Here is a 17,515-nt window from a genome sequence, read left to right as displayed (position 1 = left end):
TTAACTAATTTCCACAAATTTGAACTCAATTGCCAGATTCCAAAAGGGAACTTGACATTTCAACACCATGCCATTGAATAGGTTATTCAAAGTAGAACTAATTTCTACAGTTTCATTCAAACTATACCATTGCCTCCTCAGTTCTGAGAATACTTTCTTTGAGGGAAGCCATTCAGGTTCCAACCAATAACTTCTCCATGGTAGATATTATCTAGTACCCAAGTGTTCTTGCTTTCACATTGTTGCCAATGGAAACACTCAGATTCCTTGTTGGTAACCCACATCTCACAAAACAGCACGTTTATGGAACTGGTGACATTAATCTCCTATCCTCTAAAACCAGATGCACGAACCATATACAAAACACGTAAAAATCCTGTGTAGTATTAAACATAGACATCTATACCTGGAAGTTATATTTAGATATTGAGTTCCATTACACATACAAATAGGAATTATTTACACGTCCATGGTATAATTTATGACTTCCTTACCCTCCTCCATATACTCAGCAGGTCCTTGGTTTTCATAAGGACCACGGAGATTCATTAACTGCCACTAGGATATCCATATCTTCCCAATTGACTCCTATGCAAATTAGAGGATTAGGAATACAGATCCCATATGTGTGATTGGTTCTTTTTACCTGTACGGTTACCATGGACAGCATAGCAAGAAATAGAGTTGCCGCTTTCACAGGTTTCTCGGCCAGTCAAACCATAGTTTCCCTTACCAGACAGTTTCTTTAGCTGTCTCCAGGTAAGAGGACCGGCCTTCTATTTTAAGGTCTTTCCGCGTCTCTTTCTTCACCATTTTTCATCTCCTGGAGAAACATAAGCATAACTGTGGCCCCGTGACTACACTTACCTTGGTTTCCGTCCCGATGTTAAAACATTCTTGTAGTATACAGGCTGATTCAGTTCAGTGTTTTTCACAATCCAAGGCCTTTCAGCAGCTGTGGTCCCTGCTTCATTAGCATTTAAAAATTTAAAGTTAGTAAACATTATGCAATCTATCCTTGGGAGGCCTCATATCCCCCTTCTGTCTAAAAAGCATCTCTCAGTTAATTTTTATTAACCTGAGTATATCTTCATAACATTAGGAATTTATCATCATATGAAAATCTATTTTAATCCAAAATAATAATCAGAGGTTCATTAGGACTAAGAAATTTTATAGGTACCACCTTTTACCAATAATGGCCACTGTTCCTGGCTATTCTCCTAGGTGATAGTATTTTTTAGTAGCTGAGGTGAGTGCAGTTCAGTATTATACTGTCATGTTTCAATAAAGTTTGATTGATTTATTTACTTTTAAAGCAAGGAAACTGAGCTGAAAGAGCACACTAACCCTTCTTCACACTTATTTCCATTTTTTAATTTTTATTTCTGTCACAAACCACTTATGCTCCTTCCATTCCAGCTTCTTGTTAACTAGTCTCCATCCTCAAGTACCTCATTGCAAATGTTTCCTTCTATTACATCTACAATCCTTCTGCTCCTTTTCTTTCCAGTTAGGTGCTTTCTACTCTCAGTGCATCTCTATCCTTCATGTGTTGATTTATGTATGAGGCCAGTTAATGTTGAGCCTCAATCTTCCTTAGAGATACCCATTTTGGATGAGGATGGGGCAAACCATTATTACCATAAAGCTGAATTGTTTCTTAGGCCACCCAATAAACTTGTCCCCCAAATTTAAATAAACAGCAAAATCAGTAAAAAAAAATAGTCAGTAGATTAGAAGCATTTAATAAGGCTGACTGATTACAGTGAATTTAATTTTTTGAGCTGTATAGCTCAGTGTAGGTACAATCTTTTTGTGGAGCGTGTGGAATTTACATGTAAGTATACTCTTTGTCCTTTTTAAATGCCGTCTAAAAAAAAGCACCAAAAGAAACCCTATAGGATATTAGGAGGCAACTTTGGGCAATACCCATGGAGTTTGTAATGGATTTGCTGCAGGTCCCCAGCAGCTTGCTGCGGGGTAGAGGGGTAGAGACCACGCGGCAGGTCCCCAAACCAAGGTGGCTGGTCCCCAGCCATGTTGCGACTGGCTGGTCCCCTGTGAGCAGTGTGAGCAGGCGGCAGGTGGGAGGCACAGAGCTAGATATACCATACAAAATAAAATTGGACATTTATTTGGACATTTATGGAGGGGAAGGAAAAGGGGGGAAGGAGGGAGAGAGAGAGAGAGAGAGAGAGAGAGAGAGAGAGAGAGAGAGAGAGAGAGAGAGAGAGAGAAAGAGGGGAAGGGGAGAAGTGGAAAGAGAGGGGACAGAAGGAAGAGAGAGAGGGGGTCTGACGCTGCAAGCAGGAAGGGGATGGGGGTGGCTTGTCTCTTAAAGAGACAGAACAACAGTAGTCATAAAAGAGGATTTTTTTTTATTTTTATAGATTGCAAGTAACATGTTAATATGACCTGTCAATTATTAACAGTGTGGAACAAACAATTTACTTGCACTTTATTTAGTGGAAAAATAATTTTGTAGGCTCTTTATCGGTAAGAGAACATTTCTATGAGCTACTACCTTAGAATATTTAGTAAGTTAATAGCCTGTTCTGTTTCAGGTGTTACATTTTTATAGAATTGATCTGAGCCTTTCCAGAAAGTCACTTAAAAGAACAGAGCCAGATCATCAGGAGTGATTAATAGATAAGAGAATACCTAATGATATTATGTTGAAAATTACGAATTTTTCACTTTCATTTATCTACTATGATAATCAGTCATTCATTTAAGCATTAATTAGATGATCCAGAGAAGAGGAGATCCTCCATATAATGAATGACTAATACTGCTGGAAGTTTAAACAGCATTGGCTTAGTACTTTATGTCTTGATTCCAATTATTTTTGTACTAGAAGTTGAGCTTGTCTTTTCTTTCATGAAGGGACCATAGATATTGAGTTATCCTTGCTATTAGGAAAAAACAAAAATATTTTCCATGAAGGGACTTTTAATAGTGAGTTATATACCTAGAAGTGAAAAGCAAAAATCATTTAAACAAAAATCAAACAAGCAAAGAAGAAAATTCTAAGTTCTGGGCTGGCTGTGTTGGTTCAAGCTGCAGCAGGGGAGCCCAGCCTGCAGTTCTTTGGAATTCAGCTGTTGCTGCTCTGCAATGGTGGGCCCTCAGCGGGAAGAGCTGGCAGGCAGCGTGCAGCTGGAGAGCACTGAGTTCCAGCTGGTGTTAATTCCTCCCAATTTTGTAGGATAATCCTATTCTGAGTAGCCTAGTTATTTAAATTCTGCCTCACACAGGGTGAGCGCAGCTCCTATGCCAGCACTGGTTCTTTAAACTGCTTTGGATCTGTTGTCTCTGTAGGCTTCCAGCTAAGAACTACTTTTATTTTTTTTTTTTTTCTGTCGCGAAGAGCTTTTTTTCTTTCTCTATTCTTTTGTCTCTCGATCCTTTCTCTTTCTTGGCCTTTATCAAACATTTTCCCTTCTTCTATCAGGAAAATCCTCTTTCTTGATGAAACACTTCCCCCTTTTCCACAGAGAAGGGCCTTTTCCTTGATTTATTTTCCGTCTCAGGAGCCATTCTATTTGTATCTGTAATATTGCAAATGTGCAGTTAATGTTTCTCTTTTTAGCAACTATACATATTGCCACTCCTGAGATGGGGAATTTCTCACATCCCTGCCAAATCCTGGAATCCTGCTAACCTGAGAAATCTTTACCACCAATCCTGAAGTTCCACTTACCTAAGCTTAGGTACCTCCAGTCCTGGAGTGTTCAGATTGCTCTTTCCTCCCAGTCCCACAGCGTTGGGTACCATATGTATGTGTTCTTATGACTTAAGTAGGTCGAAGGAGACTCACTCCAGACTGTAATTCAACTTTTTTGCTAGCAGCAGGGGAATCAGCTTCTCATGAGCTGAAGGCCTAGCAGCTTCATGTAGCCTCTTCATTGTTACATTGATTGGCATTTTTAGTGTGTCAATTTCCCCATTCTAAAACTGCTTATCTGATCTAGTTGTCTGAAGGAACAATCACCCAAGAAATTACCAGTCATACAAGACTTCCTGGTTTTCCAGGCATGTCTGGAGACTAAGCAATGTGAAGGCTCTGAAATTCCTTTAGGAAGAGCAACTCAGATAACTACTGACTATTAATAAAAGGTTGCTTCAAAGCCTAGGTTCCATCACTTTGGAATTTATGCCAGGTACGAAGAATCTGTTGAATATATCACTACAATTCGCATTTTTAATAAGATGGTAGTTGACTACAGAATGTCCCTATTTCATACTTTTTTCCAAAATAAAAAAATAAAAAATTTTAAACAGCTAGTCACTGTTTATACTTTCAAATTATATATTATATATAATAACCTATATATATTGACATTATTTTAAAATTGTGCTTTCATTTAAGCATTAATTAAATGATCAAGAGATGAAAATATCCTCCATTTTAACAAATAACTAATTTGAGATTGTAATTTTATCATTTCCCTCTTCCCTTTCTCCTCTCCATCTCCTCCCATGTACCTTTCTCCCTTGTTCTGATTAAAATTCAAGGTCTCTTTTTCTTTAAGAACACACACACACACACACACACACACACACACACACACAGGGTGCCATTTTGTAAACAGAGACTGCTTTTTCATTTCCTGGCTGCCCAGACACCAATAATCACACAGAAACTATATTAATTACAATACTCTTTGGCCAAAAGGTCAGGTGTATTTCTAGCTAGCGCTTATATCTTTAATTAACCCATTTCTATTATTTTGTATTTTACCACTAGGTTCATGGTTTGTTACCTCTTGTTTTTTGGGCAGTTACATGGTGGCTGCCTCCCTTGGCAGCTACATGGTGTCTCCCTGACTCCACCTACTCTCTCCCTATACCACCTCATCCAGCCTGGCTATATAGTGCCCTGCCAAAGGTCAAAACAGCCTTGTTCATTAACCAATGAAAGCAACATGTATACAGAAACACATCCCACATCCCCTGCCCCACAGACCACAATATGTAAACATAGACCGCTGATTTATTCAGTGTTGCTTGTATGGGTATATTTTCAGGCTAACCACTTGGTGTTAGGAGACATTTCCAGCGACCACATGTTCTCCCTCTCCCAGTAGTCCCGACTCATCCCTGAGTGGAACCTCATGAGATGTCCCCCTTCCACTTTCTCATGTCTGTTGGAGTTGCAGTTCTCACGTGACTGGAGAAACATATGTAGGATATACAACTGGGATAAAGACCACTTCTATCCATGCTATCACTGATATGTGTTCTCAGAATTTGACTAGTCATTATGCATCTCAGTGTTCTCAGTACAACAGAGGGGACACTTGGATTAGCCTACACCTTCTGCTGGAGATTTGCTGCCAGGAATTGCATGTGATCAGTATTTGCTGCGCAAGTGGTGCGCATGGCAACTCTGATCATTTGATCCATGCTGTGCCTCCTCCTCTAAATGCCAGGCATATAGGAACACAGGAGACATGGGGGACTCACTTTTTTGGAGTGTTGGACAGATAAGCAAAGCCTAGAAGGTGTGTTGTTTACACTAATGCGAATTTCTTTCTCTTCCAGCTGTGCAGTGCCTACCCTGTTTTATACTCTCTCCCAGGAAGCCATAAAGACTTCTTTAAATATGCGACTGGACAGAAAGAGTTTATTTTGAAGGAAATAAAAAGGCATCAAGAATCTCTGAGCCTCAGTAGCCCTCAGGACTTCATTGACTATTTTCTGATTAGAATGGAAAAGGTACAAGAGATCCTGACTTGCTACTTCATATTTGTGGGAGTTCTGACTCAGTTTTCTTTTTCTTGGTAAAAGTTGGATGTTCAAACTAATGTTCCTTCTAGTGATACATTCATTGCTTGTTGAACTAATTTCTTAAGGCAAATCATTTAGAATATATTGGGATCATTAAGATTCTCAGTTATTTAGAATTAGGAAGTATACCTTTACCGTGTTCTAGGTTTGTTTTTTACTTTGAGGCAAATGAAAACACGTACACACTCATTCAAGAGTGATGAGAACTTGCCATTATATATAAACAAACCTCCATAAACAACAGGTGTAAAGACTTATGGAAAACAGTACTTTTCTTTAAAGAGACTCTAGGAAACCTTTGCAATGGAGCTCGGCTTTGAGGAAACTGCAGTTTAGTCTAACAGGAGGATAAGCTAGAGGGTGGTAACTGTAGTCTTCAGCTGAGCTATCTTTGAGAAGGTGACATAGATTTTAATTATGGTGGTGGGTGTAAGGACTGAGTTGGTTAAAAATAGCAATGGAGTTTGTATGTGTATAGTTCCTGAGACTTTAAATGTAATAAAGTTTTTACTGGCGCTAGAACTGATGGAATCAGTAGCTGATTTGATACACACTTTTTGTGGGCTTTAGGGACCAGTCTTAAACTACCCCCGCGGTCCAAAAGAGACACTACAATAAGTGAAGTAAAAGGAGTCTCTACTATGTACTTTTCTGCATCAGTTTGTTTAATTCTCCTGCTATTCTCCAAATATACACAAAAAAGACACAATCAACAATTCTCTGGCAATAGGAAGGATATCAGGTATGCATTTCTTAGGGCCATGAAGACAGAGAAGGGCTAACAAGGCAGGTGCCTGTATCCTACTTCTTGGCTCAGGGGTGTGTGCCTTGTGAAATGCTGGGCATATCTGAAGAGGGGCAATAGAGGAAGGGGCTATGATTTCTAAGAGGTGAGAAGGGAAGTTCATGTATAATTACATTCGTGTGGCTAGTTAAGCTGCAAGTTTGTGCTCCAATAAATGTAGGAAAAGGGAGGAAAATGCAGCAATGCCGCACACTTTCTAAGCACCACTTCTTCTACTATGGCTGGAAATACATCACTGCGGTAATCATGATATCCCGCGTATGCCGTGGTAAGAAGGTGGGTGGAGTTTGGTCCACAATAGCATTTTTGCCAAATGTTAGCTGATTAACGGGGGCCTCTCAGCCCTAGAGATTGCACATACAGTAGCTAGATCAAAGGGGAAACCCCCTATGGTAATGTAGTATAAAATCTGGAGGCTCATGCTACCAGGCTCAGGCTAAATGGTGGAGCACTTGTTCCCGCAGATGCCCAAGGGAGAAGAAATTACTTTTTCTGGGGCTGGTTAAGTGATTCATAGCTTTTCCCTGTATCTCTAGGGGTAAAGGCACAAATAATTAATTTCCTAGACTAAGGTCTTGTATCAAAAAGCTGAGATGAAGGTAAGGAAAGAATATTACCATTAGGATAGAGCAGGGACCAGCGATTACACTCACCTAAGTCAGCTCTTACAGTAATCAGGATTCCCAGTCCTCCTTATCGTGAGGGCAGGCCTGCTGTATCCTCCTTCCCAGTAGTATCCTCCTTCCCAGTACTTGTTCTTTGAGGCTCCAACTACTTGCAAGGCTTCTCTCCTGCCATAAAAGATAATTGTCGGAAATTAACTTCTCTGTTTACATTAGGGAGTGGGCATAGACTTAACTATGAAAACAAAGGTTTCTAGACTGTGTTAAAACTTTCACACGGGGGTGGTGTGTGAAAAGGTCATTCAGTGTAGCAGTACAAGAGAGTTATACCCAATAATTGATTGACACACTGCTGGGGTTTTTTGGGACGGGTCCCACTATGGAAAAGGGAGTGCTATGGCTTCACAGGGGTTTTACAGAAATGACAGTGACTATTTCAAAGGCAAATATATCCTGCAGTTTGGGTGTCCCCCCATTAGAATGTGTGATTCTATCACACATTCAGCCTAGTGATTTTATCAGTTGTATTTTCACTGTATAATCCTACGGACCACAGCATGCACTATATTTGAAAAAAAGTCACAGAAGAAGTAATTTCCCCAGTGGTTGAAAAGTGAGGAACCAGAAAAAAACCTCAGAATTGTATGTCTTCAATTATGTTTTGACTGTGTGAAGAAATCCTAAGGGCCACTAGATTTCTTTATCTTTGGGTAGAACACTTTCTAATGTCTAGCTTACCTATAAAATTAGTTTTCATATTGAATTATTTTATGACCTGTAAGCCTTTAAAACTAACAAATATTCAAACAGGCAAAACTAATTCCTATAAACTGTAATTGTTAGGAAAAAGAGAATAAAATGTCAGAATTTACCATGGAAAACCTGGTCATCACCATATCGGATCTTTTTGGTGCGGGCACAGAGACAACAAGTTCCACAATGAAATATGGGCTTTTACTCCTGTTGAAGCACCCAGAGGTCACAGGTATGATCATAGATGGGCAGCTGAACGTAGAAATGGGCAGATAGTACTAGCAACTGTCTCACTATTTCCTAGAATGGACACTGTATTAGCAACATTTGCATAATTAGTGCACTTACTTCCTGCTGGATTAATTCAATTCCAACTAGATCATAATAAAGATAAAATAAAATATTTAAGCTGCAGCAAGGGATGAAAGGGCAATGATCACTATTTTCCCTGCAATGATTCAGAATCCTTGATTAGGTTGAGACAAATACATAGCAGTTTTCTTAGGGTCCAAATAGAACTAGCCTTTCCTTGCATTTTCCCTACTTCATAATAAATAGTTATTTATTTTACAGAAAGTATAGAAGCGTTTCTTAGCATATATTAATTATAGACAGTGATGTGTGTTATTACAACAATTTCATACATATATAATTATTTTGGTTATACTCCACTGCACTTTCTTTCTCCCCTTCTCTCCCAGTAATTGCCTTATTCTTCCTTACGGGTCCCTTTTTACTTTATGTCTGTTTTTTTTCTCTTTTTACAATAAGCCAATAGTTTCATTAGGTTTATTTACCCGATCATTGGTAAGGTTTTATGTAAATGGAGATTGCTCATTCATTTCCCGGCTGCCCAGATCCTAATAATCAAACAGAAACTATATTAATTACAACACTGGCTTAGGCATATTCCTAGCTAGCTCTTACATCTTAAATTAACCAGTTAATTAATTGGTTATCGCTAATCTATTAATCTCTTAATCTGTGTATCACCATGAGGCTGTGGCCTACCAGTAAGTCTCTGGTGTCTTTCTCCTTTAGCAGCTACATGACATCTCTCTGACTCTGCGTTCTTTCTGCATTCAGTTTAGTTTTCCTACCTAGCACTATTTCTAACCTGCCATTGGCCAAAGCAGTTTCTTTATTAACCAATGGTAATAAAACATTCATGGCATACAGAAGGGAATCCCACATCAGTGTTATTTACTGGATTATCAACAACTGACCAGTGGCTACATTACTCAAGAGAATCTCTCTTTACATCCCAGGAAGCATTAACTGCCCATAGATCCTCCAGAGGGAAGGTTGATGGGACCAGTCTTGTACAGATGTTTTGTGGGTTATCATAGCTGCTGACAGTTTACAGGTGAAATGGCCATGTCTCATAGGGCTTCTATTACTGTGAAAAGCCACCATGACCACTGCAACTCTTATAAAGGAAAGCATTTAATTGGGATTGCTTTACAGTTCAGAGGTGTAGTTTGTTATCAACATTGTGGGACATATGGTGGGACACAGGCAGACATGGTACTGGAGAGGTGGCAGACAGTTCTACATCTGGATGTCAGGCAGTGGGAAGAGAGAGTGATCCACTGTGTTTGCTTTGAGCTTCTGAGTCCTCTAAGCCCACCCCCCACCACCGTGGTAAACTTCTCCCAGTAAGACCATACCTACTTCAACAAGGTTACACCTCTAATAATACTACTCCCTAGGAGTCTATGGGAGCCATTTTCATTCAAACCACTACACCAGACTTTATAAAATGTTTACAAGCTTCTTGTGCTTCATTTCTTAAGAACTCTGTTCAGAACTATAGCCCATGTTTTGATTGGATTATTTGTTTCATGTTTAGAGTTTCATGTTCATGTGTATTCTAGGTATCAATCCTGCATCAGATGTGTAGTTGAAAATGACTTTCTCTTATTCTATTGACTGCCTCTTCATTTGATCAACCATTTCCGCAACCATTGCTGCACAGAAGAGGCTTTTTCATTTCATGATGTTCTTATCAATTGCTGACTTTATTTCATTAGCAACTGGAGTCCTATTTATTAAGTCCTTTGTTTCTCCTTGTAGCCTTACCCAAGCATCTTTTCCTCCATCATACCCATGTGCACTTTTTATTATATTCTGTTGGTAGAGGCGGCTTGTTGGTTCCTGGCTGCCTGGCTAGCTTAGACCCAAAATAATCACACAGAAACTGTATTAATTAAATCACTGCTTGGCCTATTATCTCTAGCTTCTTATTGTCTAACTCTTATATTGAATTAACCCATTTCTATTAATCTGTATATTGCCACATGGTTGTGGTTTACTGGGTAAAGTTTCCAGCATCTGTCTCCAACAGCTCCTTGGCTTCTCTCTGTCTCTGCCCTCTTTCTCCCAGCATTCAGCCTAGTTTCCCCCACATAGTGCTGTTCTGCCCTGCCATAGACACAAAGCAGTTCTTCATTAATCAATGGTAATCATAGCATACAGAGGGAAATCCCACATCAATTTTCTCTTTTCTTTCATCACCTATAATACCCTTGCTTTGTCTCCACATGCCACAACTGTTTACGTGCATACACATAGACACAGTAGGTTAGGGTTCCCCTATGAGGGAGAACATGCAGTTTCTCATTTCTGAGTTTAGTCTACCTCAATATTATATTCTCCTTATCCTTTTTTTTACTGAACAATTTTATGTTGTCATTTCTTTTATAGATGAAAACTCTTTCATTCTGTATGTGTACACATTTGCACCATCCATTCATTGGTTGATGGGCATCTAGGCCAGCTCCATTTTTTGTTATCAATAAACAAGGATCTATAAATGTGTCTGTGGTAACATATGGGGTTCTTGGATATATGTCTGGGAGTATTCTTGTGATACATCTCTCTTTAGCTTCTTGAGGAACTGCCATAATGTTTTTCATAATGGCTGTACTAATTTGCACTCCCATCAGCAAGGCCAAAGGGTCCCTTTTCTCATATCCACAGCAACATCTCTTGTCAGATTCCTTAATGATAGTTATTCTGACTTGGGTAAGATGCTATCTCAAAGTAATTTTAATTTGCATTTTCCTGATGACTAGGGTTGTTAATCACCTAAACAAACATTTTTAGCAAGTTGTGATTCTTCTTATGAGAACTTTATAGTCATTTAATCTATCTACCTGCTGACTGACAAATTTTTTTCTTTAGCATTTAGTGATTACAGTTCTTTATAATTTCTGAATTTCTGAAACTTAGCCTGAAAGATAGTTGGCCAAGAGTTTGTCCTATTCTGGGAATTCTGTGTTTATTCTTCTATTAGTTTTTTTTTAAAAAAAAAAACACTTTTTTTTGCTATGTAGACTCTTGATTTCATTTGGTCCCATATGTTAATTCTTGAGGCCAATGCCCTGTTCTCAGAACTCTGTTCAAAGAGTTATTTCCTATACCTATTTCTTTAAGTTTATCTTTGATGTTTTTCCTAGAAGTCTCAGCATTTCAGGCATTAATGAAAGGCTTTGATTTATTTTGATTTTTGCATAGAGTGAAAGACATGTAATTTAATTCTTCTGCAAATAGATATTCAGTTTAGCCAACAATATTTACTGGGAAGACAGTCTTATTTTTCCCCACTGCATGTTTCTCCCTGTGTGTGTGTGTGTGTGTGTGTGTGTGTGTGTGTGTGTGTATGTATGTATGAGGATAGTGTGAATATGTTTATTTCACTAATTTATTTCTCAGTATGTTTGTTATTGGTTTATGGGAAAGGTATTGGTTTTATATGTTAGCTTTATATTCTGATTCTTTGCTGAAAGTGTTTATAGTCTTAAGCATTTTATGTTATATACACTAGTATATTATACTTAGACTCTTGTCATCTGTGTGTTAGGTTTTCTAGTCTTGTAGAAATGTTGGAACTTGTTTCCCTCATCTCTCCACTTCCTTCTACAACTTGAGAATGATCAAGAATTATATAAAAGATAATTCTTTTCCATTTTATAAAAACCATGGATTTCTGCCCTGGTAGCTAAAATTCAGGAAGAAATTACACGTGTGATTGGCAGACATCGAAGGCCCTGCATGCAGGACAGGAACCACATGCCCTACACAGATGCTGTGCTGCATGAGATCCAGAGATACATTGATTTTGTTCCCATTCCCTTGCCTCGTAAAACAACACAGGACGTGAAATTCAGAGGATACCACATTCCCAAGGTGAGATCTGTTTCATCTGTGTCCCTCACCATGCATCTTTCCCTGTCAACAATTAAGTAATGTGATTACATAAAACCTGGCCTTCCACAAAGATGCCAGAATCACACACTGTCATCTCAGCCCCCTCATGCTCTGCTCCTTTGTTTGTCATTTGTTGATATGGTTTTCTAAAATGATTGAGTTCTCACAATCTTTTCAGTCCATTGATATGTCCACATGCTTCATGACTGTTAGTTCAATCTGCTGTCCACATCCTTGCTTTCCAGTGGGTTTTACTACTGTATTCCCTCCTCCCTCCGTGCTTTCTGTTTGACTTACTTAGAAGAAATCCAATCTAACAATATCTTTCCTCTTCCTTGGTTTGGTGGAACTCATCTATGTAGCTCAGTAAGTTGGTATCATACCAAACACATTGGTATTGTTTTTATATATACAATTTATTTTGAGACTTGGTCTTATTCTGGACTTAAAGAAAAAAATAATATCCCAGGTCCAATCTCCTAAGTACTGGCATTTACAGGCTTGAGTCACCATTTTCTATTTAGTTTTAACCAGCACTTAGTATTTAGTTTACCAATAATAAACTCATTTTATTCCAATTAACTGCAGATTAAAAGCATCACACAGATAGTTTAAGGAATCAAGTCAAATACAAGCCCAGTCCTCACAGTTGCTTGGCGAGCACTTTCTCCACTGAACCATCTCACTGGACTCTACATTATGAATATTAATGATTAATGTTAGTTGAGCCCCAAGGTTTTTGGAGATAAAGACATAATTTCTCTCTGTCTGAAGTTGTTTTTGTATTACCTAGTGGTATTAGTAGATGTTTTGGATAATTCATTATACAATTTTAATGTTTGTCCTAAATATGCTTAGTTCATGAAGTTGCTAAATATTTTGTTGATCTCACCATCAAAGTTTAGGGTTCTATTCTGGTCTTTCTGTTTCTGGGAGGTACCCTTTTTCTCTTTGGCTTCTGTGTGGGCGTATAAGGCAGGCTTGACACTGGTTGTTTAATAAGGGAGACTAAAGCTATAGAGCCAAGATAAAGTCTTTCAATCCTTTCTCCTGGAACCTGCCCTCTGAATAATACCAAGATAATGAAGATCCCATTCTGTACTCTTTTAATTTTTCAAGAACCTTCCATGTTCAAGATTATTCAAAGTTTTTCCAAATTCTACTCTAATAACATGCATGTGTGTTATGATTATAGATCATCATGTGGAGTCTCTCAGCTGACTCCCTATTTACTAATATTTGATACTTTGTAATAGTTGGATATATTAATAAGAACTTCCTTCACTTAGAAATGTAGTGTCTCCTGTATTCTTTTACAGTTATTTTTTCAAATGCTCAAATATATTTATAATAGCTATATTTTGAAGTTTTGCATGACCACTGTAAGTTTATACAATCATACTGGCTCATAGCTTTTCATTTGTTATGGCTTGCATTTTTCCTTTTCCAAGTTTACTAATGGGAGGTTCTTAATCTTATGCAACATTGAAGGTTGTTGAAGAAAATGGCAATGAGGTTTTCAAAAACGACACACATTCATTCTTCCAGAATGAAAAAAATGAGATGAATTTACCTTTCTTTTTTTTTAAAAATTATGTATACAATATTCTGTATATGTGTGTATGCCTGTAGGCCAGAAGGGGGCACCAGACCCCATTACAGATGGTTGTGAGCCACCATGTGGTTGCTGGGAATTGAACTCAGGACCTTTGGAAGAGCAGGCAATGCTCTTAACCTCTGAGCCATCTCTCCAGCCCGAATTTACCTTTCTTAAATTAAAGCATATTTTTTCATATATTTTAATTATGGGTTTCCCTCCTCCAATTCCTTGCAGGTCTCTTTACCTCACAACCCACCCAAATCTATACATTTTCTTTCTCTCTCTCATTAGATAATGAACTCATTAGATAAAACCAAAAGCAAGCTGGGTTTTAAAAGCAGCTTTAGGCCGGGCGGTGGTGGCGCACGCCTTTAATCCCAGCACTCGGGAGGCAGAGGCAGGCGGATCTCTGTGAGTTCGAGGCCAGCCTGGTCTACAAGAGCTAGTTCCAGGACAGGCACCAAAGCCACAGAGAAACCCTGTCTCGAAAAACAAAAAACAAAAACAAAAACAAAAACAAAAAAAAAGCAGCTTTAATTCCAGCACTCAGGAGGCAGAGGGAGGTGGATCTCTGTGAGTTTGAGGCCAGCCTAGTCTACAAACCAAGTTCCAGAACACGCACCAAAGCTAGACAGAGAAACCCTGTCTCAAAAATCAAATCAAAACAAAAGCCAAAAAAGCAACCCCCAAAACAAACAAAAACAAACAGCAACAATAACAAGAAAAACCCAAACAAGTAGCAACAAAAACAAACAAACCAGAATAGAACAAAACAGAGAAAAAAGTTCCAAATGAAAAGCACATGGAACACATACAGATGCATGCACAAATTCACGTGCACAGAAACCACTTAAAAACAAAATCAGATACCATACTATATAAACCAAAGACCTGAAAATAAAAAAAAGAATTCCCAGAGAAAGCATTAAAAAACAAAGAAACAAACAAACAGAAAAGCCTTCCATAAACCCCTGAGTTCTTGTGTTGGGCATCTACTGCTTGACATTGGTCCTGCCTGAAGTGCGGTTTGTTTCCCTGAGACTGTTGGAGGAAACTAATTTTTCCTAAGTCAATAGTTGTTAATTTAAGGTATTTCTGGGTTAGGGATTGGACTTATGTCTGCTTATCCCTTCAGTGCTGAGAACTCACCTGGCTTAGACCTGTGAAAGTACTGTTCATGCTGCTATGGTCTCTGTGACTTCATATAACATGCCAGCTCTGTTGTGTCTAGAAGGCCTTGTTTCCTTGGTGTCCTCTGTCCCCACTGGATCTTATGATCTTTCTATCTAATCCTCCACCAAGTTCAGATGAATTTTCAATGTTGTTGCCCTGTGGGATGACACTGTTGAATGTGTGTCAAGACAGATGCACTTCAGGGAACTTCTTCAATTCTGTAGATTCCTGGCATCAGAGCACAAGCTAGAGATGTTGGTTGTGATGAGGTCAATGCACAAAGTCCCTGAATGAGAATTATTGGATACAAAATCTGTTAGTACTGGTATTGATGGTTTTTTGACAAGAACAAATGACTTCTCTCTCTCTCCCTCTTGGCCTCAATCTGCTCATCATCCACAGAACAAAGAGATCAAAGGAGAGACAACTAGGTTTTTTTTTTTTTTTTTTTTTTTTTTTTTTTTTTTTTTTTTCGGGTTCCAAGGCCTCCTTCATAAATTACTTTTGTTTATTTTCTTTCAGGGCACAAGTGTAATGACATGTCTGACTTCTGTCCTACATGATGACAAAGAATTTCCCCACCCGGAGAAGTTTGACCCTGGTCACTTTCTGGATGAGAGAGGCAACTTCAAGAGGAGTGACTACTTCATGGCTTTCTCAGCAGGCAAGCGAGCTTTGTTTCCATGTGTGTTAGGACCCATGTGAGGGGAGAAGGGTTAGGCATGGAGGCTCCCATGGGTGACATGACGAGCCATTTCCATGAGGCCAGAGGCAGCAACCCCAAGACCAAGGCTGCTTTCCATTGGATTAGAGGCTTCACCATTGTTCCTGCTTTCTGACTGAAAGCTGAGCTTCTCAAGAGCTCTTTCTGAAAGAAATCCTATTCTTCTGAGGCATTTCTCTCTACCCAGAGGAGTCAGGCCACTGTGGACCCAAGAAACACTTTACATGTAGCAACTCAGTGCTCAGATTCAGGGGTACAGTATTTGAAAGAAACAAAGAGGATAAACAAATAGGAGAAGACAGTACCCTGTGAAAATGTGCTTTTCTCAAGTCCTGCAGGGGAGTCCAGGGAGAGTAGTTTGGGTGTTTTTGAAGGACACCAGGCTGAATGGTCAGACTGCAGAAGTTGCTCACAGGAAGTACCATTTAAGTGCCTTCTTTCAATTTGAAAGGGTCTAAAAAAAAAGAAAAATTGATCCACTCTAAGGTATGATTAAAATGTTAAAATGATGATTAAAGTGATTAAAAAGGAAGAGACTGTTCCCTTGGGAACAGAGGAAATGACAAGTCTGACACAAGCAAGTAGGCTTCAATAGACCAAGAAGCAGGTGGGACTGGAACCTGTCTTGCTGAGGCAGAATTTCATGTTCCAGGAGAGCCAGGGCTATTACATAGAGAAACACTGCCTCAAAGAAAAAAAAAAAGGAAAGAAAAGAAAAGAATGTTTTGTATTTGAGAGTGAGTGAGATGGGTCACAGAAAAACTTGGAGTGGGAAAGGAATGCTTAAAAATGATGTAAATATATTAATTTATGAAATATAAAAATGTAAAATTACCTCCCCAAAAAGAAATAGCTGAAAAGAATAGAAAAGCAAAGCAAAGCAAAGAAAGGAAAAGAGAAGAAAAGAAAAAAAGGAAAAGGAGATTTGTCCTGAGGAATGGAAGGACAGGAAAGAAAACAGAACAGTACAAAAATACAGTCAGTTGTTGGGTAATTAGTCTGGGTCAATTAGTTAACATTATCATCTGTTCTATGTGTGTTAACTCAAAATCAGAATTAAATGACTTACAAGTTGTTATGTCTTTTTTAGGAAAAAGAGCTTGTATTGGAGAAGGTCTGGCCCGCATGGAGATGTTTTTAATCCTGACTAGCATTTTACAGAATTTTACTTTAAAACCTCTCGTCGATCCAGAGGACATCGACACCACCCCAGTTCAAACTGGCTTGTTGTCTTTGCCTCCATCTTACGAGCTCTGTTTCATTCCAATCTGAAGTGGGTGGTCTTTCTCACTGATGACTGAGACCCTGCTTTTACTTGTCAGCAAACAATGGTTTTGTGTCCTATGTGCCTGCAATCTGCAGTTCTTCTTAGTGGCAGACCGCTACTTCTGAAATATTCTAAAATTTCTTCATAAAATTCTTCATGAACAAGTTCCAGTTTCCGCATATGAAAAAAAGCCTCATCGATTCAGTAATAATAAAAATTTTTGTTGCACGGTGTGTCAGATCATTAGTTACTTTTCCATTTGAGTGCATTCCAAATTGAAAGCACATCATCAAATCATGTCGTTCTAGTAAGAGTTAGCAAGCAGACTTATTCTGTGATTTTACAAGAAAACCAATGGACAGTGGAACTGAGCCATCATTCATTCCTGTGTCATTATCTAGGAGAATATCTCTTGACAGTGTGTCATGCATACACTTTGTCTTTTCTCTACAACTTATAAAAGTGATGTGCATGGTTATGTATATAAACATATAGGTAGATAAATATGTATGCACGTAAGGAGATAACAATGGAAAAATCATGCTTACCAAGAGGAGTAGCA

The 17,515-nt window shown here is 38.6% G+C and overlaps 1 protein-coding gene across 1 annotated transcript in view; it reads left to right on the top strand.

Annotated features, from left to right (window-relative positions):
* LOC119814029 (cytochrome P450 2C70-like) overlaps positions 1-17,186 on the top strand; it is a 28,586-nt gene extending 11,400 nt beyond the window's left edge. Inside the window, exons 5-9 of the mRNA XM_038329279.1 lie at positions 5,551-5,724; positions 8,068-8,209; positions 11,981-12,168; positions 15,485-15,626; positions 16,777-17,186. Of these exons, the coding sequence (XP_038185207.1) occupies positions 5,551-5,724; positions 8,068-8,209; positions 11,981-12,168; positions 15,485-15,626; positions 16,777-16,958 (828 nt within the window). The 3' untranslated portion in view covers positions 16,959-17,186. The remainder of the gene's footprint in view (positions 1-5,550; positions 5,725-8,067; positions 8,210-11,980; positions 12,169-15,484; positions 15,627-16,776) is intronic.
* The last annotated feature ends 329 nt before the right edge of the window (positions 17,187-17,515 follow it).

The sequence above is a fragment of the Arvicola amphibius genome, chromosome 1 (genome assembly GCF_903992535.2).
Source record: "Arvicola amphibius chromosome 1, mArvAmp1.2, whole genome shotgun sequence".
Lineage (NCBI taxonomy): Eukaryota > Metazoa > Chordata > Mammalia > Rodentia > Cricetidae > Arvicola > Arvicola amphibius.
The sequence above is the reverse complement of the archived record's forward strand: the minus strand, read 5'-3'. Positions and strand labels throughout refer to the sequence as shown.